Source organism: Bos javanicus, chromosome X (assembly GCF_032452875.1).
Source record: "Bos javanicus breed banteng chromosome X, ARS-OSU_banteng_1.0, whole genome shotgun sequence".
Lineage (NCBI taxonomy): Eukaryota > Metazoa > Chordata > Mammalia > Artiodactyla > Bovidae > Bos > Bos javanicus.
Window position 1 is genome coordinate 94,767,783 of NC_083897.1, and position 27,808 is coordinate 94,795,590.

Below are 27,808 nucleotides of genomic sequence, written 5' to 3' on the forward strand. Positions count from 1 at the left end.
CCTTGAACAAGTTGCTTGCTATAGCCAAGCCTCTTTCCCACCTTGGGAAATAGAACTGATAAGTACTGTTCTATAAGGTACTGTGGAAAGGAAAGAGGATAATGGATTGAGGAGAATATCCATTCTCTTTGTTGGAAAATACCTTCAAGCTTTTGGGGAACCACTCCTTTCCTCCAGGCAGATTGATTTGGGCTGATTCCATCTCCTTGCTTCAGGGGCTACCTGGGGCCAAAGTTTTCATGTCTACAAATGAAGAGTCAATCTCTGGATTTTTGGTGAAACCATGGGGAAAGAGCCATTTAATATAAATCTTCCAAGTGTCCTGGCTCTTTGTACAACTCACTGTGTAGTTTTTGGCCTCTCCCTCTCTGAATCTCAGTAAAATGGGATGGTCAGATCAATGGGTGATTGGTGGTTTCCTCATGGCTCTGCCACTTGTCTGAGGGAGACAGGTATAATGCAGTTATCTGTTCTCTGTCAAACAAAGAGCTACAAATGCTACACTTTGCTCTTTATTTTCAGTCTCAAGTCAGCTAAAGGCACACAAAGCAGAGGACAGGAGGCAGCCCAGCTTCAAGTGAAGTGCAGGTGGAGTGGGGATCCAAAGCAGCTGGTTTCTTAGGCATAAGTGGTGACATACTGGGGCCCCATGTTCCCAAAGTAGGAACGTTCCCACTCACTCATGAGCTCGAAGTGTACAGGACGGCGGCAGAAATTGCAGGCAGCTATAGATATATCCTGGAGGGGGAGTCCCACCTCAGTCCAGGCTTCTAGCAGCTTCTCTGAAGGTGATGAGGGGAAGGGAGGGAAATAATTGGTTAGAGTATGTCTTAATCCCTGTGCCACATTACAGATGTGCCAAGATATTGATCCCCTCAACCCTTTGAGATATCTCAGAACTAGAAATAGCCTCGTTAGTTTGCTCCTTTGTGTGATGTGAATATTACCATTTGTGTATGGGTGCTGTGATATATAAAAGTTTGAGAAGCACTCATGTGACATAATTTGAAGCTGTACTGGCCTGGCCTGAACCACTTCATAAGTACATGACATGGTGTAACTCAAGAAGTGAATCCATCTACTTGGAAACTCAGCCTGGTGAGGAAGATGACACTGACAGTAAACACACAGTGTCATCAGTATTGTGACCTGGGAGCCTGGGGCAGGGGTTTTTCCTAGAGGGAGTGGGGAGCCCAGAGGACAGAATCTGATCTCTCTGCCAGAAGTACCTCAGCTGTGTCCCAGGGCTCTGTCCCTGGCTCTTTTTTCATGCTTACTCCCTGTGTGATCTCATCTAGTTTCATGGCTTTAAAAACCATGTATATGCTGGTGATTCTGAAATTTTCATATCTAGCCCAAAGCTCTTTCCTGAATTCTAGACTTGTATATCCACCTTTCTGTATCTTCACCTGGATATCTAATAGGCATCTGTAACTTAACATGAGCACAACTGAGCAGTAATACTGATCTCCCTACCCTCCACCAAGTCTACCTTACTTTCAGCGTTAACCATCTCAGTTGGTGGCAATGCCAGTTGCTCAGTACAAAAATATTTGAGCTATCCTTTATTTTTCTCTTTCTCTCCTATGACACATCCAGTCTATTAGCAAAAACCATTGGTTCTACCTTCAAAATCTGACCACTTCTTACCACCAATGCTATCCTCAGGTCTGAGCCACCATCATATGTTTTTCATTTTTTAATTCTGAAGATTTTTTATTAAAAAGCAAATTATTTGCTATGTGACATCCAATGGCTTGGGAGTTTTAATCCCTTCTTTTGTCACCATTATTTCTTAACCTGGAATATCACAATAGCCCCCTAATGGATCTCCCTGCTCCCACTCTTTCAGTCTATTCTCAACATAGAAGTCAGAGAAACTCTTGAAACCTGAATCAGATTCAGATATGTTACTCATCTGCTTAAATCCTTCTGAAGGCTTTCTATTTCAGAGTTCCCTGGTGGCTCAGACAGTAAAGCGTCTGCCTACAATGTGGGAGACCCGGGTTCGATCCCTGGGTCAGGAAGATCCTCTGGAGAAGGAAATGGCAACCTACTCCAGTACTCTTGCCTGGAAAATCCCATGGACGGAGGGGCGTGGTAGGCTACAGTCCACGGGGTCGCAAAGAGTTGGACATGACTGAGCGACTTCACTTTTCTTTCACTTTCAGAGTTAAAGCCATAACCCTTCCAGTGGCCTGCAGTACCCTACACCGTCTGGTCCATATTGCTCCTCCTCACTTTTCTCTCTCTTTCCCTCTAATTCACACCATTCCATCCATACTCATCTACTTATTCAAATACAAGAGGAATACTGCTATGTTAGGGTCTTACCTGTTTTAGGGTGTTCTCTCTGCCTGGGATGCTCTTTTCTTAGATTTCTTCCCAGCTGACTCCTTCACTTCCTTTATATCTTTGCTCAAGTGTCACTTTGGTGGTCTCTACACATAGCACTCTATTTAAGGCTTCAACCTTCCTCTCCAAGCTAGCCCATGTACCCGCCCCCAGCACTTTCTATCCCCTTTTTCCTGCTATATTTTCCCCCATAAATGCTTAGAATTACCATGCTATTTAATTTGCACTTATTTTTAAGTGTTCCTTTTTCTATTATCTCCTACTAGTATGTAAGCTCCAGAAGGATAGAGATTTTGTATCTGTTTTGTTTAGTACTGAATCCCCAGCACCTGGAACAGTATCTAGCACACAGTAGGTACTTGATAACTATGTGTTGAAAGAATGAATGAAAAATGCCTGATTACATCTAGAAGATGAAAAGAGGTAAGTCAGAGTAAGGGATGAAGGAAGGCATTCCACTCAGAAGGAAGCATCATTAACAAAATCCCAGGGGTAAGAGGCTAGAGCTAAGTAAGGGAACTGTAAGTCATTCAGAGTAGCTGGAGAAATAAAATGAATGTGGGGAAGAAGAGAAAGCATAGAGATCACCATGTTGAAGGCATTGAATGCTATGCCAAGGAGGTTTGACTATTCTCCAGGCCAGTGTCTCCAGTTTGGGGGCTATACATCTTATTAGTACAAAAGTTCTAATACCTACCTCCAATGTATGTATTTTTTATATAATACATACATATATAATTGTCAGTCTATATATTAGAGATCAGTATAGGTAATGCTTAATTTCCTATTTTTTAAGACAAAAAGTAAATATACAATTCTAATAAATCCCCTTACCCTATGGATGATCTTGCATACCTCACCTTGGAGACCACTGCTCTAGTCTAGACAGTAGGGAACTATGAAGAGATTTAAACTAGGGAGCTATATGATCAGATTTTTAGAAAAATCCCTCTGATGGTCAGTATGGATAAAGGATTAGAGAAAAGCAGGAAAATTAGTTAGGAAGAAATCACATTGACATGGATTTAAAAAGTAGCACTGGAGAAATGAGATTTGAGAGAGATTGTAGAGAACATTTGCAAGATTTCATGATGGGTTGGCTATAACTTTTAAGGGCTGACTGGTGGAGTCATGGTGAATGCCTCTCATATTTCTTTCCTGCAAAAGCCCAGCATAAGTGGACACTTAGAGAACTGAGAATACTAAAAGCTCTATAATTGAAGCCTAGCACAAAGAAGGCTGAGCAAGAGGTCCAGAAGTCTAGATCATTAGCTCAGAGATGGTATGTGGCATGAGACCTAGTGGTATGAGCATGGAGGTAGATGCAGATTCTCCAGTTCAAACCTAGTGGCTATGTCACTTTGGACCAGTTTTTTATATGTTTTGATACCTCAGTTTCTATATATATAAAATGGAAATGCTAATAATACCATGTCTACCCCATGAGGATTAGATGAGTTAATACATGTAAAGTATTTAGAACAGTTCTTCACACATGGTAAATACTTAATAAGTGTTGGCTAGCATTATTTGATGCTTTTAAATGAATGAATGTATGGCGTCTACCTGTCTTGTTTTCCTAGTACTCTCATTCTGCCTATGCTCCAGACAAACAAAATGCTGTAGCTAATGTATGCCCTCTGCTTTCCTATTTCTAGGTCTATGCTTATCAAATTCCCTTGTTCTGAAATATCCTTCTTACACCATACCACAGATACTTCAAGGTACAGCAGAAGGATTTCCTTACCTATGAAGCCTACTTAATTTCACCCTTCTTACCTTCTCTAGCCATAAATGAACACTCTCCTTTTAGCTCCCAGAGTACTGGAGCTCACCACACTGGACCAGTACCACCCGTGTTTATATCTGTCTCCTTTGCTATGCCATCAACTGCCTATGTGTCTTTCACCCAACAGACCTAGAATAAGAACCTGCTCTATGCTGGCCCTGTACCCAGAAGGAATCCAGTAAACTTCAGGTGAATTGGGCACCTTAAGGATAAAACCCAAGCTATTCAGTTCTACAAGCCTCCAAACTGTGTGTTGTCTTTGCAGATTCATAGGTAAACACTCCCCTACCTTATTCCATTCTTACTTTCCTACATTCCAGTAATATTTGCTTGTCCTTGATATGTCCAAGCCTACTTCTGATTCTCTTACTTGTCTTTCTCCATGCTCTTGCTTCTACTGGGAATATCTCTTCTGCATCCTCTTTCTTCTCTTGGTCCAATACCACAACCCTTTGCAAGACTCAGCTCAGGTTGTCACCTCCACTAAGAAGCCTGTCCTGAAGCCAGGCCCCTCTTCTGCTCCTACAACTCCCCCATGCATTCTCTCTGTTGAACTTCAATCACTCCTTGAAGTCATTGTTTGAGTCTGCTATGGTCTCCTCAACCAAACTGAAGCCCTATGAGTACAGGAACTGTTTCTTATTCATTTATGACCCCAGTATAGGGTCTAGCACATAATAGATGTTTCAGAAATATATTTTTAAACTGAACGGCATCCATTGTCTTCTTAAGATAATGAGGCTGAAGGAAAGAAGAGTGCTGTAGACACCCATGTTGAGGAAAGGAAAGGAAAGAAAAGAAAGGAAAGAGAAGTCGCTCAGTTGTGTCCGACTCTTTGGGACCCCGTGGACTGTAGCCTACCAGGCTTCTCCATCCATGAGATTCTCCAAGCAAGAATACTGGAATGGGTTGCCATTTCCTTCTCCAGGGGATCTTCCTGACCCAGGGATCGAACCCAGGTCTCCCACATTGGAGGCAGATGCTTTAACCTCTGAGCCACCAGGGAATAGGTGTCCCCATGTTGAGGACTTACCCACAAAGTCTTCCATCATCTGAGGGCTGTGGTGGGGGGAGGGTGCCAAGCGCAGCAGCTCCTCACCCCGGGGGACAGTTGGGTAGTTGATGGCCTGCACATAGATGCCATACTTGGAGAGCAGGAGATCACAGATCCTGGTGTTCAGCACTGCATCACCCACCTGGACCCAGGAGAAAAGCTTGTCAGTATCTGCTCCCCTGACCCCACTATTGCTAGCTCTATTAAGTAGGTGGAGGGAATCAGATCAAGGAACTCCACTGAACTTGGGGGCATATATTTTCATAAGCGTCTTAGTCAGTGGCAGGTCTAGAATCTCTTATCAAGGAGTTTCTCAGTGGCAGCAATCTGACTTAAGATACATGCATCCCAATGTTCACAACTCTACTTACAATAGCCAAGACATGGAAACAACTCAAGTTCCCATCAACACATAATTGGTTTAAGAACATGTGGGGTGTGTATGTGTGTATACACACACACACACATACATATGTGCTGCTGCTGCTGCTGCTAAGTCGCTTCAGTCATGTCCGACTCTGTGCGACTCCATAGATGGCAGCCCACCAGGCTCCCCCGTCCCTGGGATTCTCCAGGCAAGAACACTGGAGTGGTTGCCATTTCCTTCTCCAATGCATAAAAGTGAAAAGTGAAAGTGAAGTCTCTCAGTCGTGTCTGACTCTTAGCGACCCCATGGACTGCAGCCTACCAGGCTCCTCCATCCATGGGATTTTCCAGGGAAGAGTACTGGAGTGGGGTGCCATTGCCTTCTCCATACATATGTGCATACATGCATAAAATTGAATATTAGCCACAAAGAAGTGAAATATTTTCATTTGTGGAAACATGGATGGACCTAGTGAATATTATACTAAGTGAAGTGAGTCAGACAGAGAAAGACAAATATATCACTTATATGTGGAATCTTAAAAAATAATACAAATGAATCTATAACCAAAACAGAAACATACTCAGAAAATAAACTTATGGATGCCTAAGGGGAAAGAGGGGCTTCCCAGGTGGCTCAGTCATAAAGAATCTGCCTGCTAATACAGGAGACTTGGGTTTGATCACTGGGTTGGGAAGATTCCCTGGAGAAGGAAATAACAACCCACTCCAGTATTCTTGCCTGAGAAATCCCATGGATAGAGAAGTCTATGGCAGTCTATGGTCCATGGGGTCACAAGAGTTGGTTAGACATGACTTTGTGACTAAACAACAACAATGAGGTATAAGGGAGGGATAAATTAGGAGTATGTGAATGATAGGGAGGGAACACAGCCCTGCCAATCAACAGAAAATTGGATTAAAGATTTACTGAGCATGGCCCCACCCATCAGAACAAGACTCCATTTCCCCCTCAGTCAGTCTGTCCCATCAGGAAGCTTCCAGAAGCTTATACTTCTCCATCAGAGGGCAGACAGCATGAAAACCAAACTCACAGAAAATTAACCAATCTGATCACATGGATCACAGCATTGTCTAACTCAATGAAACCATGAGCCATGCTGTGTAGGGCCACCCAAGACGTACGTGTCATTGTGGAGAGTTCTGACAAAACATGGTCTACTGGAGAAGGGAATGGCAAACCACTTCAGTTTTTTTGCCTTGAAAACCCCATGAACAGTAGGAAAAGGCAAAAAGATAGGGCACTGAAAGATGAACTTCCCAGGTCGGTAGGTGCCCAATTATGCTACTGGAGATCAGTGGAGAAACAACTCCAGAAAGAATGAAGAGATGGAGCCAAAGCGAAAACAACACCCAGTTGTGGATGTGACTGGTGATGGAAGTAAAGTCGAACGCTGTAAACAACAACATTGCATAGGAACAGGGAATGTTAGGTCCATGAATCAAGGCAAATTGGAAGTGGTCAAACAGGAGATGACAAGAGTGAACATCAACATTTTAGGAATCAGCGAACTAAAATGGACTAAAACTAAATGGGTGAATTTAACTCAGATGACCATTATATCTACTACTGTGGGCAAGAATCCCTTAGAAGAAATGGAGTAGCCATCATAGTCAACAAAAAAGCCCAAAATTCAGTACTTGAATGCAATCCCCAAAACAACAGAATGATCTCTGTTCATTTCCAATGCAAAGCATTCAATATCACAGTAATCCAAGTCTATGCCCCAACCAGTAATGCTGAAGAAGCTGAAGTTGAATGGTTCTATGAAGACCACAAGACCTAGAATGAACACCCAAAAAAGTTGTCATTTTCATTATAGGGGACTGGAATGCAAAAGTAGGAAGTCAAAATACACGTGGAGTAACAGGCAAATTTGGCCTTGGAGGACAGATTGAAGCACGGCAAAGGCTAATAGAGTTTTGCCAAGAGAACACACTGGTCATAGCAAACACCCTCTTCCAACAACACAAGAGAAGACTCTACACACGGACATCACCAGATGGTCAACAGCGAAATCAGATTGATTATATGGTTTGCAGGCAAAGATGGAGAAGCTCTATGCAGGCAGCAAAAACAAGACCAGGAGCTGACTGTGGCTCAGATCATGAACTCCTTATTGCCAAATTCAGACTTATATGGAAGAAAGTGGGGAAAACCACTAGACCATTCAAGTATGACCTAAATCAAATCCCTTACAATTATACATTGGAGGTGAGAAATAGATTCAAAGGATTAGATATGATAGACAGAGTGCCTGAAGAACTATGGATGGAAGTTCATGACATTGTACAGGAGACAGGGATCAAGACCATCCCCAAGAAAAAGAAATTCAAACAGGCAAAATGGTTGTCTGAGGAAGCCTTACAAATAGCTGTGAAACGAAGAGATGTGAAAGGCAAAGGAGAAAAGGAAAGATATACCCATTTGAATGAAGAGTTCCAAAGAAGAGCAAGGAGAGATTAAAAAAGGCTTCTTCAGTGATCAATGCAAAGAAATAGAGGAAAACAATAGAATGTGAAAAACTAGAGATCTTTTCAAGAAAATTAGAGCTATCAAGGGACTCTTTTATGCAAAGATGGGCACAACAAAGGACAGAAGTGGTATGGACCTAACAGAAGCAGAAGACATTAAGAAGAGGTGGCAAGAATATACAGAACTATACAAAAAAGATCCTCACAACTCAGATAATCACTTCACAACCCAGATCACTCTCCTGGAGCCAGACATCCTGGAATGTGAGGTCAAGTGGGCCTTAGGATGCATCACTATGAACAACGCTAGTGGAGGTGATGGAATTCCAGTCGAGCTATTTCAAATCCTAAAAGATGATGCTGTGAAACTGCTGCACTCAATATGTCAGCAAATTTGGAAAACTCAGCAGTGGCCACAGGACTGGAAAATGTCAGTTTTCATTCCAATCCCCCAAAAAAGCATTGCCAAAGAATCCTCAAACTACTGCACAATTGCACTTAACTCACACACTAAAAACGTAATGCTCAAAATTCTTCAAGCAAGGCTTCAACAGTATGTGAACCATAAACTTCTAGATTTTCAAGCTGGATTTAGAAAAGGCAGAGAAACCAGAGATCAAATTGCCAACATCTGTTGGATCATTGAAAAAGTGAGACAGTTCCAGAAAAACATCTTCTTCTGCTTTATTGATTACACCAAAGCCTTTGACTGTGTGGATCACAATAAACTGTGGAAAATTATTTAAGAGATGGGAAAAGCAGATTACCTGACCTGCCTTCTGAGAAATCTGTATGCAGGTCAAGAAGCAACAGTTAGATCTGGACATGGAACAACAGATTGGCTCCAAATCAGGAAAGGAGTAAGTCAAGGCTGTATAAATGCTGGGCTGGATGAAGAACAAGCTGGAATCAAGATTGCCAGGAGAAATATCAGTCACCTCAGATATGCAGATGGCACCACCCTTATGGCAGAAAACAAAAAAGAACTAAAGAGCCTCTTGATGAAAGTGAAAGAGGAGAGTGAAAAATTTGGTTTAAAACTCAACTTTCATAAAACTAAGATCTTAGCATCTGGTCCCATGACTTTATGGCAAATAGATGGGGAAACAATGGAAACAGTGACAAACTTTATTTTTGGGGGCTCCAAAATCGCTGCAGATGGTGACTGTAGCCATGAAATTAAAAGATGCTTGCTCCTTGGAAGAAAAGCTGTGACCAACCTAGGCAGCATGTTAAAAAGCAGAGAGATCACTTTGCCAATAAAGGTGCGTCTAGTCAAAGCTTTGGTTTTTCCAGTAGTCATGAATGAATGTGAGAGTTGGACTATAAAGAAAGCTGAATGCCAAAGAATTGATGCTTTCAAACTGTGGTGTTGAGGAAGACTCTTGAGAGTCCTTTGGACAGCAAGGAGATCCGACCAGGCCATCCTAGAGGAAATCAGTCCTGAATATTCATTGGAAGAACTGATGCTGAACCTGAAACTCCAATACTTTGGCCACTTGATGCGAAGAACTGAGTCTATTGAAAAGACTCTGATGCTGGGAAAGATTAAAGGTGGGAGGAGAAGCGGATGACTGAGGATGAGATGGTTGGATGGCATCACCACTCAATGGACGTGAGTTTGAGTAAGCTCCAGGAGTTGGTGATGGATAGGGAAGCCTGGCATGCTGCAGTCCATGGAATAGCAAAGAGGCACTACTGAGTGACTGAACTGAACTGAACTGATGGGATTAACAGATAAAAGTTACTACCCATAAAATAGATAAGCAACAAGGATTTACTATATAACACAGTGAATTAATGGAAAATAATCTGAAAAAAATATGTAACTGAATCACTTTTCTGTACACTTGAAACTAACACAATATTGTAAGTCAACTATATGCTATGCTGTGCTTATTAGCTCAGTTTTGTCCAGTTATTTATGACCCCATGGGCTGTAGCCCGCCAGGCTCCTCTGCCCATTGGGATTCTCCAGGCAACAATACTGGAGTGGGTTGCCATGCCCCCTCCTCCAGGGCATCTTCCCAATTCAGGGACTGAACCCAGGTCTCCCTCATTGCACCCAGATTCTTTACCATCTAAGCCACCAGGGAAGCCCAAGAATGCTGAAGTGGGTAGCTTATCCCTTCTTTAGGGGAACTTCCAGACCCAGCAATCGAACTGGGGTCTCCTGCAGTGGAGGTAGCTTTTTTACCAGCTGAGCTACCAGAAAAGCCCCAAGTCAACTATACTTCAATTTAAAAATTAAAGGGGGTAGAAGTGCTTCTAGGGACCTTGTCTTGAATCTGTTTGCAGAAGAAGCATACCTAGCTATGTTAATTTAGGGTAGTTCTGAGTAAGAAGATAAAACCCCAAGTGACTTCTGGAGTGTTGTCACTGGGTTAATTAAACATATTTGCAAAAGTAGTCTTTCAAAGGAACACTGCATTAGCCCAAGGAACAGTACAGTCTACTAAGCATGAGATAATAACTAATGTTAAAAAAAAAAAAGACTAGTTAATCCAGAATGACTGATAATTTTCCAAAAGGGAAAGAAAACTGATGATAAGGAGGTTGGTTAACAAGGAAACAGCTGACAGGAACAGGTTTCAGTTTGCTGGTTGTGGGAAGGCTCCCAGGAGAGATGGTGGAGAAGGCAATGGGGAATGTGGGACTCTCACCCGAATGGGGATGATGTGGCTGGGGCATGGAATGACAGGAAGGCCCCTGTCCATTAGTAGCTGACGCATGTGCTTGACATTGCGTTGGTGGGCCCTCCTCAGGGCTTGGCCCTCCTCTCCTTTGAGCAGTCGCACGGATTCCAGAGCCCCAGAGAGCACCATGGGAGGCAGTGAAGTGGTGAAGATGAAGCCAGCAGCATAGGAACGTACCATGTCCACCAAGTCACGGGTGCTGGCAATGTAGCCACCCACACAGCCAAAGGCTTTGCCTGGAGACAAGGAGGAGAATGAGGAGGTTATGCACAGATCCTATTATCAGCCCCCTGAGGAACAGGGTAACTCAAGGCAGTACACTAGAAGCTGGAGCTCCAGACTCCCTTATCATCTTTCTTGTCTGTGACAAGCAGACAGAGCTGATAGTTATGCTGCTTTGAGGTAGGACTTGTAAGCCCTGCCATGTGTAATGACTAGATATGCGGGAGCTGGGTGGGGACCTTCAACTGGTTAGATCCAAAAGTAGAGCTAAATGGAGCTTGGAACTGGGATGGGGAAGGAGTTTTGATCCACAACTCCACCCAATGAATTGAACTTAGTAATTTGGCCCAGCTCAGGGGTCTTCTCAAAAAATCCTCCCAGACTTTGTCAGCAATTTTGCAGTGATATGGGAGTGGGAGGAGAGAATCCAAATGTTCTATAGCCTGGGTCATAAATTCTACCCAAATAGCCTTTGCAACTTTGTGGAGAAGGAAGAAAAAGTTCTTCTAGGGACTTCCTTTCTGGATTGTATATAAGGGTAACCCAAGGGACTCACTTACCAAGAGTTCCAGAGATGATGTCAATCTTGTGCATAATTCCATCACGCTCCCCAATCCCAGCACCCCGGGACCCATACAGTCCTACAGCATGAACTTCATCCACGAAGGTCAGAGCCCCATACTGGTGGGCCACATCACACAATTCCTCAAGGGGACAGATGGCACCTGAGCAAAGCCATGAATAGAGGTAGATCATAACCCTTCTCCAGCTCCATCTCCAGCATGGAATTTGTGGCGCATAACAACTATAGGTTGGGAAAGGAGGAGGGTGTGCACCCTTAGTTGGGGCTATGCCAGACTTCTTCATATGTGTCGACTGAGTTCACCCTACTCCCACCCAAGTTGTGTATGTGTGCATTTTCCCCAGCCTGTGATTAAGGCTTACTTTTCTTTCTATTTTTACTTCATTCTGATGATATCTGTCCTCTTGCTTATGCTATTTGCCAGCCTCTCTCTGCCTCCCCACCCCCGCCCCACCACAAGTCTGTGTATTTCCATCAAGTATTGGCACTAGCCTATATGATGCCTTTGTTTAAATAAATTAAAAAAAAATTCTCCTTTTGCTCCAGGTTAATGTTTTCAGATCTCACTCACCCTGTCTGCCAAGTGTTGTTGTCAGCTGTGTCAATATTGTTTTTTCACTGGTCTTCCATATTTCTGTGTTTATGACTTTTTGCCAGTCTCTTTTTATGACTATTTCCAAATTTGTTTCTGTGTCTCTATTTTCTATCTCTGTCTTTGTTTTTCCTCTCTCCTCTCCCCACTTCCTCTGTCTCTTTGGTAGTGTCTATATCCCTCCTTCCCTCACTCACCTTCCTCTCTCACTTCTGTTCTCTCTTATTGTTTGTATCCCTTCATGTCTACCTTTCTGACTTTAGACTTTTTTCTCTGTATCTCTGTCTCTTTCTGAGTTTTTTTGTGCCTCTATCTTTTCTGTCTCTGTGGGAAATATTTTTTTCTCAACCTGTCAATTTTGTTACCTGAGGGTACCCTCCCATAGACTCAGGCTCAATGTATTGAATGAAAGTGAAATAGAAGTAATCTGTATGTTCCTGTACATTTTCCATGCAGATTTACCATTTTCCCCTGTTATTCTATGCTGATAATTGTTTATAAGGTCTTCAAATGTCTGTGAATTTCATGCATAGATATTGTGATCACTCTACATATACAAGAACCCATACATCTGTCATTCCCCATTCCTGGAAACTAATGGTGCAGGGAAGTGGAACACAACAGAAACTTCTTCATGTGGGAACAGGGACTCCAGGCTAGGATTAAAGTTTGTGAGCCACTGGTGGGACAATAGGAGGGGAGAAAACCACAAGAGTTGGAGTCCAAGACTAAGAGGACAGTGTAATGGTTCAAACATCATTTCAATGAGAGGAATTCAGCCCTAAATTGACAGTTTCAGCAGGGTTTCCACCATTCACTAAATAAAGAACCATTCATTTGCAAATGTAAGGAAGTAGAATGGTCCTAACATTCATTATTTCTGGTTTTCACTACAGAAATAATGATTTAAAGTAGTCTCAGTGGTAGAAATATGATCATTGCTGGTTGTAGAAATGTGGACAAGGGCATGACAATAAGTTTTTATATATATTCACTCACTTAAATATTCTCAGCTACTCCATTAATTATCATCTCAATTTTTAAAGATAAGGCAATTGACACACAGCAATTAAGAAACTTGTCCAAGCTAGTAAGTTGTAATGCTGGGATTTGAACATGGATAGTTTGGTTCAAAAGCTTGTGCATCACCATTACTTGATGTGATGGCACTTACACTGGCTAAATCTGAGAGTACAGTGGACTCTCCTTTGTTTCACTTGGAAAAGTGACAGATTAAAATGAATTGAGGATCTCTTTGCTTTAATAAACCCAGAAGATTATGCCTAAAATAGATGATTTCTGCCTAAGAGGGACAGCAATACAATGATTTGAGCATTGTTTCAGTTAGGGAAAGGAAAGAGGTAGGATGATAAAGGTGATTTATTTCTACTTAGATCATGATAAATAGAATGTCTTCCATCATCTCTTTTGATCAGATATTTTACCTTGAGGAAAGTTGAAGTTTAGAGAGTTAAAGAGTTACTCAAGGTCACTGAGCTGGTAAGTGCTAAAGGTAGGATTTGAACCAAGATCTGACTTGAAAACCTGTTTTGATTCCAGTGCTACATATTGGACCCTAAAAAATCTCCCAGGAACTGGTTTGTGAAAATTTATGCTGCAGGAACCAGACACTGGGATGATTGATCTGCACATCATTTCTAATGGAAGGAGCATTGTATGAAGGAATTGGACTCATACATCCTAGGGTTCAGATATACACTTTGGCACCAGTTTACTGAGCCAGCCAAGGTAATTTGGGTACTCTCTCTGCACTTCAGTTTCTTAACCTTTGAAATCAGTATAATAGCTCTCTCCATCCTTTGGCATTTACTGTCTATGTGACCTTGGGCAAGTCACTTCACTTCTTGGTGTCTCAGTTTTCCTCATAATAACATTTACCTCAGAATTGTTGTGAAGATTAAGTGAATTAATACATGTGAAATACTAATAATTTTGCTTGGTACATAATAAGCATTCTATAAATGTTAGCTATTATCATTATCATCATAGTTTTTGTGAGACCAATGTTAGTAAACATACACTCACACATACACTTACCATCCATGGAGTGAACAGTCTCGAAGGCCACGATTTTGGGTGTCTCAGGGTTGGACTTCTTTAGAAGTTTCTTCAGGTGGTCAGGATCATTGTGCCTGAAGACAAACTTAGCTGCTCCACTGTTGCGGATACCTTGGATCATGGAAGCATGGTTGCCTGCATCTGAGTAAATCTCACACCCTGAAGAACCAGATGCATAATGCTTAAGCTTCTATCCAAGTAGTCACATTTCAACTTCAAGACTGACTTGGCAGGAGCAAAGAGCTAATCTTTTCCTCCATATGAAGCCTCTGCTCAGCTTCTCCCTCCTCCGGAAGCCTTTGTAACACCTCTTCCTCTCTTGGAAGAACTCCTCTGCCCTGAAATTCTGACCCCTACACTCTTCTCTCCAGGCATTTTAACCCTGGCTTGGACTTTGATTCTTGGGGTGGAAGAAATTTAAATTTCCCAAGAATGCTCTAGAGTTTCCTGAGAATAGGGCTTACGTTCCTATTCCCAGACACCAAGATTAAGCCTTAGAAAGGAATTTGTCGGAGGGAATGTTTGCTAACTTGGACTAATGATATATTCTTCCTGATTTAGATGAAACCTCACCTTTTCCAGATAGTATACCTCTGCTTATAATTACAGGGTAGATACTTAGACTTTCACAATTTGAATCATAACCTTATAACAAGTCAGAGCTAGAAAGGCAATTGGTGACCATGGAATCTAGTCACTTTAATGTACAAGTGAGGAAGCTAAGTCTAAAGAAGGGGAGACTTTTGTCTAGGACCTGAGGAATCCAGGGCTTTTTACTGGACAATAGTGGGAGAACAAGTAGAGATGGGAAATTGGTGGATGGAATTGATTCCTGGGCCCCTGAACCTGCACTGACATCAAGGAACTGTGGCCTTATATTAGAGTAAGGGATCACTTCTACCTGTGGAAATCAGGCATGACTTCCTGGAGAACCTGCTATGAAAGATAAGTAGACTGGAAGTTTCTTGGGAGCAGGGATCACAGCTTTTTATCTTTCTGTTTCTGGTACCCAGATTAAGGCTAAGTGTACAGGAGATGTTAAGCAAACCTTTTTTAATGAACGGATTAAAAAAAAAAACCAAACAGAATTACTGAATTTTAAGTGAGTGAATGAATATGTGAATTAGTATATTACTGAATGAAAGAATGTGAGGAGAGGTGTCAAAAGATGAATTTGAAGAGGTAGGTAGAGGCCAGATTATTGAAGGCTTTAGAAGGCATGATAAAGAGAAGGGAAGTGGGAATCTATTAAAGGGCAGAGGAATAACAAAGATAGGCTTTTATTTTTAAAATATCATCTGGTTCTTGTGAATAATATGTTGTAGGAAGGCAAAGGTAAAGTCAGGAAAATGATGCTGGTCTTAGGATGGTGGCAGAAGAAATGAAAAGAAGTTGAATTCTAATGGCTGAAGGAGTTTACTGAAGACATTTCCAAAGATATTGGCTTGAGTTGGGGTTATGTGTGGTCTTGAAGAAAGTTTCTAAGAAGCAGTAGAGATGTTTATAGTGTGCTGAAATTTTTTCAAGAAGTGAGGAAATGTGTAGCAAGTGTGGAGACTTTTCTCAAGCAGTTTGCCTGTTATAAGGAGGGGACAGTATGGGAGTAACTAGAGAGTGAAGAGGAATAAAATTTTTTTTTGAGATGCAAGAGACTTCAACATGTTTAAAGAGCAGGAGAGGCTAAAGATACATGAGGGAGAGAGGGAACTCATAGATCAAGATTCCTGATGAGGTAGAGGACACACAGAGTGCCAATGTAAGAATTAGTCAACAAGAAAAATGGCACCTCTTCTACTGTGATAGGAGATAAGGAATGAAAAGAGGCCATGTGAGAATGCTCATGAGTTTATAGGTAGTTTGAGGCAAGAAGTTGAGGACATTGCTGCCTAGGGTCTTCTGTTTTCTGTGTGGTAGGAGACAAAGTAATCTGCTGTGAGTGGAGGTGAGGTGGAGGTGTAAGAGAGCTGAAGAGAATGGGGTTTGGCAAAATTTCCTTGGCGAGAATGGGGTTTGGCAAAATTTCCTTGGAGACTTGGAGGGCTGACTATGGAAACAGGATTGCCAGAAAGAATAGAAGACGGTAGAGCTTGGGGACCATGAATTATTAGTGGCTCCCATCTAAGTAATTATGTAATACCAGTATTGACATAGAGAAGGTGGAGAGTTGCATTTATCTGGGATTGGGCTATGATGGAAGAATTGATAGGCACATGAGTTGAGGATGCTACTGGTTAGAGGATGGGAGAATGGGAAGATGGGATTCAGATGAGATCTGGTGTACAAGTGAAGAGATTAGCTTTAGGCAGGAGAGAGAATGAAAAAGGGTAGATGAGCAGTGAGGTGAATTTGTGGGTTTAGGGGCTATAAGTTAAAGGACCTCCTGTTTGGTGGCTTCTGTTTTATTTGTGTTGTAAGATGTGAGATTATTTGCTAAGAGTGAAGGAGGAGATAGCCACAGGTTTTAGAAGGGGAAAGAAAGTTTGAAAAAGCTGATATAGGGATATAAAAGGACTATTTATAAGTGTTGAGTGCAATTGAGTTGGGAAATGACAAATTTGTGATGTTACCTTTCAGTGAGGTTAGGATACAGTCATACAGTGTTGAGGGTATGCAGGGTGGGTAAGAACAAAGAGCAATGGGAGCAAGTGAACTCAGAAGACAGGGAAGGGCTGATGGAGACAGTAAGCCTGGATGCAGGATACTAGCCCTGAACAAAGTTTTGGCTCTGGGCTTACCTGGCAAGATCTTGGCCAAGGTGAAGAGAGTGGAGTCATTGGCCACAAAGCAGGAAGAGAAGAGCAGGGCTGAGTCCTTCTGGTGCAGCTCAGCCAGCTCTTGCTCCAGCTCGACATGGAACTTACTGGTACCCGAGATGTTGCGGGTGCCACCAGCTCCAGCTCCATGGCGCTGCAGGATCTCTCTGGCCAGGAGAAAACAGGGGAAGCAAGGAGAAGAAACTCTTGTCAGATACTGAGAAACTGTGTAGATTTCTCTTCCTTGATAGGGGTCAATATTAACTTAGTGATTCTCTATGAGTTGTGTCCTATATGACAAAGTAGAGGTCGGTATAGGGGCAATGGGGAGAAATGGACCTTCCTTCTTAGGCTGAAAGCACTCAGGGAGAGAAGGAGAAGCTAGATTGGTCTTGATTAGCTTGGAAGATCTTTTAGAGAAGGTTGAATACCATCTCTGGTAATACTTATTCTGTAGCCAGAGTAAGAACTCATGGAGAGTGCAACTTGTTCGATTTCTCATCCTCTCCTTTGTAGCACTGGACACCAAAGAGTTTGGATAACTAGGCTTGTTGACTTAGTTCCTGTCCAAGGATTAGATTTGTTGAAAGACCTTGAGACAAAAGGGGTGTTGGGTGGAACCCAGGTTTCCACCATCAGCTCTGCCTTTTCCTTCTATATGTGGCTTTGGCTCTTCTCTGGATATCTCCCTGTGGGCTCATCATGGCTCAGACCCTACTACTCACTGTGTGGCTTGCAAGACCCGAGGGTGCCGGCTCATGCCCAGGTAGTCATTACTGCACCAGACAGACACATCCTTTGAGGCCACAGATGCCTCAAAGAAGTGTTCAGCAAAGGGGTATGCATCAGCCCAGCGATTCACAGTCTTGAAAACACGATAGGTGTGGTCCTGTTTCTTCTCCATGATTTTGTCCCTAAAAAACTGGTCATAACCAAAGACATGGTCTCCTGTGGGAGTAGAGATGGGGATGAAAAGAATTTATTTTAAATTACTTCTTGGCTAGTCAATATTTTATTTAATGCAATTGATTTGGAGTTCTCCAGTTCTCTTTCCATTTATTAATTTATTTGATCAGTCATTAACTTACTGGGTCACATTAATGCTCTACTATTTAATTCAACCATCCCTTTGCTTACTCACTGACTCATTCACTTATTATACATTCACTCAGGCCTCCTAACCCTTGCATGGCCTCATCTCTTTTCCCAAGGTTAGTATGGCACCCTCCTTCCAGAAGTACCACCTCAAGTTTCAGTGGAAAGAGTGTTGATGGGTCTAGTTCTAGTCATAGTTTTGCTACTTCCTAGTTGTGTAATATTGGCAAGTCATGAATCCTCTTAGTCTTAATTTTCTCACCTATAAAATGGGACTAATAATATCTTTATCACAGAATTATGACCATCTGATGACAAACAGAATGTAATACATCCAAGCTAATATCTGGCACATAGTACTATTATTGTGACTATTGTAATATAGTAGTATAGTAGTAGTAGTAAGAATAATAATTTTAAATATTATTATTGTAGCCAACATTTAATAAGTGCCTATTACATGTAACACCCTCTCTTAGTAACTTTATAGATATTATTTCATTTATTCTTTATAATAATCCTATGTGGAAAGTTCTATTAGCATCTCCATTTTACAGATGAGGAAGAGCCTAATTCTTTAACCACTACAAAATGGAGCAACCTTATTTTTAGAATTGAAATATAATGTATGCCACTAGGCTTGTTAAACTCCAGAACTCTATCCATGAGACAGAAATCATGATTGTTACAGATGGCAACTTATATGGTAGGAGTGTACATTAGTAACATCTTTGCTGTAGGGATGTTTGGAAATATGTACCAAGAGTTTTTAGAATGCACATGCTGACATACCTGGGGAAATATTTGCAGCATGTTTAGCATAAAACCTGATATCCAGAATTTATGTTTTGGAAACTCTGAAAATTACTATGTAAAATTTTAACCCAATAGAAAAGTGGGCAAAGAATATAACCAGACCATTCAACAAATGTAGTAAAAAGATGCTTAATCAGGGAAAGTCAACTACAAAAACAAGTTTTCACTGATCAAATTTGATAAAGATTTAAAACTTTGATACTATCAAGTGCTGGAGAGTGTGTGAGAATATGGATTCTTTTTGATAATTAGTACACCACTTTGGAGGACCAATTGGCAATATTTATTAATATTGAAAATGTGTACACCTTCACATCCTGAGATTTCCACCTCTTAGTGTCTATTGTAGAGAAACATTTACCTATCTACATGAAGAGGTACATTCAAGGATGTTTGTTGCACCACTGTTTGTAAGAGAAAAAACTGGAAGCAAGCCAATTGAGGAATAGCTAACTAGTTTCTAGTTTAGCCATATATAGTCTAAGAATACTATATGTTATCTTTGTGGAGATATGTTATCCTATGTGGAAAGTTCTATTAGCAATCTATTACATTTATATGTATGTAAAACCAACATACAATATAAAGTGGAAGAATACACACAAAAAATTGGTATAATTACATGAAGATGCTTGGTTGATTAAATGATGTTGCATTCATGCTACAGAACACATTTCAATCATTTATAATTATTATGCAGCTCTATGTTTAGGGACATGGAATAATGCTCATGACATATTGTTAAATGAACAAAGAACAACAGCAAACTCAAGGTGGAATGAGATCACATTTCTAATAAAAACATGTATGTGGAGGGAAGTGTAGTTTTGTATGTGTGTGTTTAGTCATAGGGAAATATCTAGAAAAAATATAAGAAGAAAATTAATGGTGGATGGTGGAGCTCTGATTTAAATTTCCCTCTTTATATTCATTTTGTATTGGGAAAATAAAATGAATTCTGTTATGAAAAATTATTATAAACACACACAAGACAAGGGGAAAAGTTCTCTGTGAAGGATGAGTGTTTCTGAGGGAAGCATGGAGAAAAAATGATAGGAATACATCTAATATTTAATGAAGCTTCATAACAAGTTTGAGGCACTTCTGTAAGTGTAATTTTATTTTCTTCCTGTAATAACTTGTTGAGGTATTAAAATCTCACTGCAAGGAAATGACTTACTTTCCAAAGCATGCAGATCCAGCAAGTGCCAGCATTAAAATTTAAACTCAGACTCCCCTGGGCTCTAAAGTGATTCTTTGCCATTTCCTCTGCTGTGTCAGTGCACAGCATTTCAACATTCCTTCCATATTCCAACCCCTTTGACTTCCATCTCAGCAAACTCACCAGCCATGTTGTTCTGAATCAGGTGTGTGACCTTCTCCGAATTTTTCTCTGGCTCTTGGGGACTGGAGAATGTCTTCTTCAGGCTGGTTGAGGCCAGAGAGGTGGGCAAGTCTGAGAGGGAGTATGGGATCCATTGGCCATGAAAAGAGGGGGGGGGGAGGGAAAGAAAGCATGTGCTGTCCTCTTTAAAGTCAATACAACATATATAAATTCAAGGTTAGGAAGTAGAGAAGCCTTGTACACAGATAAGAAATATTTTGAAAAGTAAGCTTTTTCTCATTTCCCAAGTGGAGACTTATATATCATGAAACCACCCATAAGGTGAATTACACTTTTCTTCACTAGGACTTTCCCTTGGGTAAGATAACTGGAGCAGCAATGCTGAGTCTTGCACTTGGAAGGTAGATGCAGGATAGTGTCCCTTACTCTTCTTTTCTGAAAGTCATTAGAATTCAATTTTGAAAATTTTACTCTTAATTATATCCCACAAAGTTCTGTGAAAGATGTCGACAGTATAGCCAATTCTCAAGTGTGATTATCTTGAATGGTTTGTACCAATTGAATTGACCTGACCTCAATACTCATCTAAAGAATGTACCTACTTCCAAAACTTACTCTTTCATGCAAATCCAGACTGTCAGAGAGTAGTGTTGCTTATATGTGGGAGCCCAGCCTGTTGGAATCCATTTAGTCACTTGGGAGAGAGCAGGCAGAACTCTAGTGGGCTCATTTTAGACTAATAGCTAAAAGTTATAGAAGTATGCATATGTGTTGGGGAGGGTGAATTTCAGTGCACAGTTTAAGCTATTGCCTACTGTAGTTCTCCTAGAAAAGACTGGACTTCCATCATGGAATCTGTACCAGTTGCCTTTGGATTAGCCTAGCTCAGGACCATGATAAAATGAAATCAAGCATTAAGTTAGATGTTAGATGAGGTGGAAGTTAACTCCAACCTGTCTTGAAAGTCTTCACATCTTCCTGGACTTCTGGGGCTGCTTTTTGCACAATTTTACTCTTCCCATCCTGGAGTTCCAACAGCATGAAGGGACAGTGGCTCTTGGCCCAAGATGGAGAATCTATGCAAAGAGAGTAAGTGGTAGTGAATTTCTAGCTACAAGTTTCTAGCTGTAAATTTAACAATGGTCACTGAGATGTACTATAATTAAAAGCTATATCTCAGGCTATGGTAGAGTCACAAAGATGGATGTATCTGGTCCCTGTGCTAAGGGAGTTCCTAAGTTGTTGGGAATGGCACATTACTGAAGACACATTATGAACAGTGCTGGGATTGGAAGGAAGACATGGGCTAGAATAGGGAAGAGACATGACCCAGAATTGGAATTGGACAGGCTGAAAGTCTAGGCAGGCTTCATAGAAGAGATGGTGTCCAAGTTAAGTGTTATATGAGGAGTTTGAGATGCTCTGGAAAAGATAATGGGACAGAGTCATTTGACAAGAGCAAAGACATAGAAACTTAAAATGATAATCCAGACAATTTTAAGTAGTTTCAGCATGACTGGAGTATATAGAATGTGAGGGGCATGAGAATGAGACTCTTTTTAGAGATACTGACGTAAGTCAGAAGTGAGGTGTATTTTTAGGCCAGCTTATTCTTCGTTGACACTTTTCACATGAACCCTCCCAGTTATTAGGTAGTGATGACCAGTATGACTTGGAGTCTTATCTCTAGGGCCCAGACATTTTCCCCCATTTGTCAGAAGTGACTTCTTACCCCCTCCAGCCTTGGTTGCCTTAAGGTGGATTTGAGAAAAACTTGGTCCTTGGGTGGCCAGAATGGGACAACGTCCAATACCAAACAGGAACTGGTGAGTCTTAATCATCTTGCCCAGGAGGCCTGTGGGGCTCCGGATAAGCACTGGGCAACGCTGTAGCAACATGGCTGCTGTCACCATCTTGAGCCTGAAGTTCTGCATAAGATATGAAAGAGATGAGATTCTACTATGAAGGCCTGGCCAAAAGCCAAGAGTCATTCTTATGTTTGATACTTTGCCTTTAGCTTCTCACCTGATGCTTGCTCCCCTCCCCAGAAATGTCTTTACTGTTATTTCAGGGTAAGAAATTTCCCAATCTTAAAAATGTACCAATGGGGCATCTGAGAGGAAGAAATAGGAAACTTATCATTAGACCAAAGAGGTAAAGAAATGAGTTCCCACTGGAGGTGAGAAAGCCTGAATTCTGATTGTTTTAGACTTGGCTACTGACCTACTCTGTGATGGTAAGGATCACTGAAGTATGTTGTGTGTGGCAGGAAAAGACTTGACAACCCACCAACATTTTGATCAACACTTAAGGCTAAGACTCTTTCAAAGAATATTGGCCTCAGCTAAATGAAGATTCAACCTGCTAATGCAGACAGATGCCAATGACCAGGGCTCCTGAGGCTTGGCTAGGAGTCTTTCCTAAGCAGGCCCAGCCAGAGAGACAAGCTTGAGGCCACAGGTACCAATTTAAGTAGATTCAGGAAATAGAATGAAAGGGTACATGTCCCACCAGACTGGTATATTACTATCTTTGGATTTACTCCTGGATTTTGGAAAAGCACAAATAGAGATGTAGATGAAAACAAGCCAAGCCCCAAGGGATCTGGGAAGCATCTATTTGTGAATGAAAGAGGCAGAGGCTAAAACAGATATTCATCGAATATTTTATTAAAATTTATTCAATAAATATTTATTGAATTTAAATAAGTATTTATTGAATTTATTAAATATTTATTCAATAAATGTTTATTGAATTTGGGAGTATATTAATGAATGAGCAGGAATTCAGAGGGAAAAGAATATGGAAAGAGTCATAAGAAATGAAAAGTTAAGAAAGATAAAAGGCAGAAAGTAATAGAAAACAAAGGTGCAATGGTAGTGTTGGAGTTAGAACAATAGAAATTGCAGGAGAGAGAAAGATCAAAGTCAGAAGGAAAGGGGACAGGTAGAGATAAGAACAGGAAGAAGATGACTGATCCAAAAAACAGAGGACAAGAGGATGATGGAAAATAAAGGAGGCAGGGAAAGAGACTGAGATGAGACAAAGAGAATGAAAGAGAAGACAAGAGAGGAGAGGAAAAGGGTAGAGGAGAGGCATTGAGTAACAGAGCAGAAGTAGAGTTAGAAACAGATAGACAGAAGGACAAAAAAGGGATATGAGGCAAAAATCAAGAAGCATGCAGAAATATACAAAGACTCAGAAAACTGAGAGCAGGAGAGGAGAGAATCCAACAGGGACAGAGAGTCAATCAGCACAAAGGTAAAGGAGAAATTCTATCAGAGACTGTGGAGATGGAGAAGAACAAAGAATGGTTAGGGGAAGAGGAATTGGCCCTCCCTACTGAGAGAGACAAGAGTGAGACTGAGTGACAGGGGGAAGGGAGTAGAGACAAGATCAAAAGATAGAGACAGAGAGGTGGCTAAGGTGAGTTGGGGGTTGGGATGAGGGAGGAATGAGAGATATAAAAAGAAAAAAAGCTACAGATAACAAAATGGAGAAGTAGATTAAAAGAAAAAGGACAGCATCCAGCATCAGAGAGTGAGCCAAAATATGGGACTGGAAAATGGGGGAAAGATGGAGGAATGTTTGAAGACTAAGGGCCTGCCACCACCAGGAGAGCTACTGAGTAGAACCCAATAACACCTCTACTATTTAAGGCCTTATATTGTGAGGGACAAGTGAACAGGAGGAGCTCATGCCATGTTGTTATATGGCAATATCCTTCATCTCTTACTGAGCAAAACCCCTCCCTTCTAGATCTCACAGAGCAAATGCCCTCCTCCTAACTCACAAAGCAACCTCTTTCCCTTGTTCCATTGCAGAGTATCCTCCCTCCAACTCTCACAGGCTGTCATAAGAGCATAAGTTGGTGTATGGAGTAGGGTATATGGATCTTGAAATTGGGAAAGGCCAAGTGGTATTGAAAAGACTAAATGAAACCTATGTTAAGATTTTGGGAAAATTTCTAAAAGAAAATGTTAGCTTTTCTTATTTCAGTTCCAGCTCTCTAACTCCTTGTTGGACATACTTGGAAAGTTACTTCCCCTCTTTGGCCTCAACTTTCATCAGTAGTCAAATTTAAGATATTTATGTCTACCTCATATGGTAGGTAATGAATTGAATTTGATGCCTCCCTCATATCTGGATATATGAGTTTCCCTTCTCCTGCCTGCCTGCAAAGGCTAAAGTGCTTGGGGCTGAGCCTGCAGACCACAGATAAGGCTGTCAGAGTTTATCACATTTTGGGTCTGACCACTCCCCAAGCTGAGACTAGGGTGTGGGGGAGAAAAGGAGTTCCTTTCTAGAATCATGTCTGTGCATCTGGCTGGGGCTGCCCTGGCTACTGGTGGTGAGGGGGGTTGAATGGCCAAGGGAGAGGCAGGCAAAAGAGATGATCAGGTCCCAGGCTCCTGCAAATTCCTTTCCCCAACATTAACGACAATAATGACCACTTTGGGGTATGTAATGTGAAGAAAATACCCCAATATTGAAAGCAAAGTCCAGTCCTGCCTTGGGATGATGGTGAATCCCACCCCCAGAATAAAAGCAGAAGTTCAATACACACATCACCTCTAACAGGCTTTTAGCCATGATATATACTCAAGACCTGGGAAATATAGTCTACTTCTCGGAATTTGTTGAATTATCAAGCTCTTTCAAGCTTCAGTTCCAGTTTCTCTGTTCTGATGGTCCTTTCCTGGAATTTGTTCTGTCTTACTCTGTCTGTCCATCTTTATGACCCGTTATCTTGTAGTGTAGTTACCTTGGGCTCTGTTTCCATTCTATCTTACTACCTATCCTGAGATTGGAGTGAGTAAAATCTAATCAAAGAAGTATTTTAGGCAATTAAGGGTATTAAGAACACAGCCTGCTAGATTACTTGCATTTGAATCCTTGCTCTACTACTCACTAGCCCTGGGGTATTAGAAAAGTCATGCTTATGCTCTACATCTTATATCTTTAAAATGTAGATAATAACAAGAATACTCAAATTCACAGGGATGTTGTCAAGATGTAGTAAAATAATCTATATAAATTATATAGAAGAGTACCTATCCAACAGTAAATACTGAAAAAGTGTTATCTATTTTTTTTTTTTTTTGCAGGTATGGTTAAGGGTTTATTGGTGATCTGGCTGGACAGGGCCCATGCTGGGAGAGCAAGGCCTGCACACCAGCACACCAGGCTAGTCCTGGCCTCCAGGGCAGTGCTGGGGGCTCAAGCCTGAGCTCTCTAAGCCAGGGTCTCTAAGCCACGTCAGGCTACTCACAGAAGAAAAAAAAAAAAACACATGAAAAAGAAGGATGGTCTGGTTGGCTTTAGAGCAGAAATGATAACATCAAGGGGTGACTTCACTGTAGAAAAATAGGGTGCTGTAGAGTTTATAGATCTTAGATTAGAGATCCTAGATCCTAGATTCCACATTTTCTGTATAGGGAAAAGGAAGGTATAGCCAAGGGAATTAAAATCATAAATATACCAGAACAGGTCTGGAAAGCTGGCTCTTGTCTCAATCCTGATTCTTGTCCTTATTCTGTTACAATTTACTATATGAAATTGAACCCTGCACTTTTCTCCTCTGGGCCTCAGTTTTTCCACAGACATTGGACTAGATAACTCCATAGATTCCATCTGATTCTAACAGTCAAACACTCTCAGAGTTCTCACTGTGTCAGACCCCTTTGTAAATGCTTCACATACATTGACTTATTTAATCCTCATGACAATCCTGTCAGGTATAAACTAATATCAACTTTATTTCAAAGATGAGGAACTGAGGCCCCAAAAGATTAAGTAACCTGTCCATGTCACAGAGCTACTAAGTAGTAGAACCAGGATTTGAACCTAGTCAATCTGGTTCCAGGGGGCTTCCCAGGTGGCTCAGTGGTAAAGAATCTGCCCGCTAATGCAGGAGATGCAAGAGATGTGGGTTTGATCCCTGGGTTGGGAAAATCCCCTGGAGAAGGAAATGGAAACCAATTCCAGTTTTTCTTGCCTGGAAAATTCCATGGACAGAGGAGCCTGGTGGGCTACTCTATGTGATCACAAAAAGCTGGACATGACTGAACATGTGCGTGCACACACACACACACACACACAATCTGGTTCCAGAGCCTACTAACTTAACCACTATGGATCTATGATTAAAATATTACTACATATTTTCCTGACTGAGAGCCTGACTCCACACATTAATCCACTCTCCTATTAATCCAGGTCCCTTTCTAGGACGTTTGATTTTGAGCTGTAACCAATGCCTTTATCATAGGAACAGATTTCTAACTGAAGTGGAATTACAGACACTGATGAACATTCATTCATTCATTCCATCATTTAAAAACTTAAGCAACAATCTTTGCTGGGGTCTTCTTAGAGCAATGCTTTCACTCAAAGTGATAATGGTGAAATTTGAGCCTAAGTTATACAGCATTACTAGATCTTCCCTAAACCTTAAAATCCTCTCTTGTGTCAGCAGCCAATCTATAGTACCAGAGATCAGAGGGGCTAACCATAACTCTACCCCAGCAGAGAGCCAGAAACCATTCATTGCTTTTTTCCTTGACCCTTCTGTCCCCTTTGCAGTCTGCTTTGAAAGAATCAGTTAAGTCTGGAAGGGATATGGTCACTTTTCTTCAAGAATTGGAAGCATCAGACTTTAATTTCCTACCTAGTACCCTCTCCCCATCACAGAAGAAGCACTGAGAATTTTAGATTCCTGGAATCAGAATAGGAAATTCTTAGAAACAGAAAAATTTAGAAGACCACAAAATCAAACTTAGATGAGGTTGTGGAAATCATAGGGCAAGCTCTCTTTTGCAAAGGGTGAATGATTTGCCTCACAGTAAATTAGGGTGAGAAAACAAATCTATTGACTTTCAGCATAGGGCCCTTTTAGTGACACAGAATTCTCCCACTGTCTCCCCTTATTTCTGGTAATTATTCATCTCTCAATTCCTTCAAATCTCTCCCTTCAATTCATTATTCCCATCACACCACATTAACTCTGTTTTCTCTCCCTACCTCTTTCCCTCTAAACTTTGATCCATTGGGCTCTGCTGTCTGCCAAGCAAGAAGGAGCCAGAGTAAAGGAAAAATAAGAGAAAACTAGAGCGTCAGAGAGTGATGAAGTAAAGTGAGTGATCTTGTAAACTAACAAAGAAGGGGAAACAAGAGGGAAAATTGACAAAAGGAAGATGAAAACAGGGAAAGACAGGAAGAGACATCAGGTGTGGGAAAGAAAATGACAGAGGGATAGGTTCTAAGAAACAAAGCCAGATCTAGTCAGGTCAGAAGGTCAGCCTATACAGCCATGAGGTGGGCAAGCAAACCAAGAAAGAAGGCACCACGCTGAAAGCAACACTTACCTGTTGCCCTGCACTGAGGACGAACGAACGACAGGTTGGGTGCTGTGAGTCAGGACCTGGTTTTTATCCCTTCTCCCTTGGCTCAGCTCCACCCACCCCGCCTTCTGCTGGCCTGGCCCTGCATTGGCCCCAAAGGTATCTCAGGCCCTTGTTAGAGATAAAACTCAATGTAGTCCCCTCTTGCCTCCCCCCTCACCCAG

General features: G+C 41.4%; 1 protein-coding gene across 1 annotated transcript; it reads right to left on the bottom strand.

Moving 5' to 3' along the window:
* Window positions 1-499: 499 nt before the first annotated feature.
* On the bottom strand, window positions 500-27,808 carry ALAS2 (5'-aminolevulinate synthase 2). The gene is made up of 11 exons (XM_061410267.1): window positions 27,609-27,808; window positions 21,974-22,169; window positions 21,195-21,317; window positions 20,242-20,352; window positions 17,711-17,933; window positions 16,968-17,152; window positions 14,212-14,391; window positions 11,539-11,703; window positions 10,724-10,992; window positions 5,178-5,340; window positions 500-782 (listed from the first exon to the last, which is right to left on the bottom strand). The coding sequence occupies exons 2-11, from the start codon at window positions 22,152-22,154 to the stop codon at window positions 619-621; spliced, it is 1,764 nt and encodes a 587-aa protein (XP_061266251.1). The 5' UTR covers window positions 22,155-22,169; window positions 27,609-27,808; the 3' UTR covers window positions 500-618.

What these genes read in the sequence shown, in the direction of transcription:
- ALAS2 (XM_061410267.1), bottom strand. Translation starts at nt 22,154, where the DNA reads ATGGTGACAGCAGCCATGTTGCTACAGCGTTGCCCAGTGCTTATCCGG. An exon ending in GGCAACCAAGGCTGGAGGGG is followed by an intron (nt 21,318 to 21,973) that starts GTAAGAAGTCAC and finishes CTCTTTGCATAG; the next exon opens with ATTCTCCATCTTGGGCCAAG. An exon ending in CTTGGCCAAGATCTTGCCAG is followed by an intron (nt 14,392 to 16,967) that starts GTAAGCCCAGAG and finishes CTGGTTCTTCAG; the next exon opens with GGTGTGAGATTTACTCAGAT.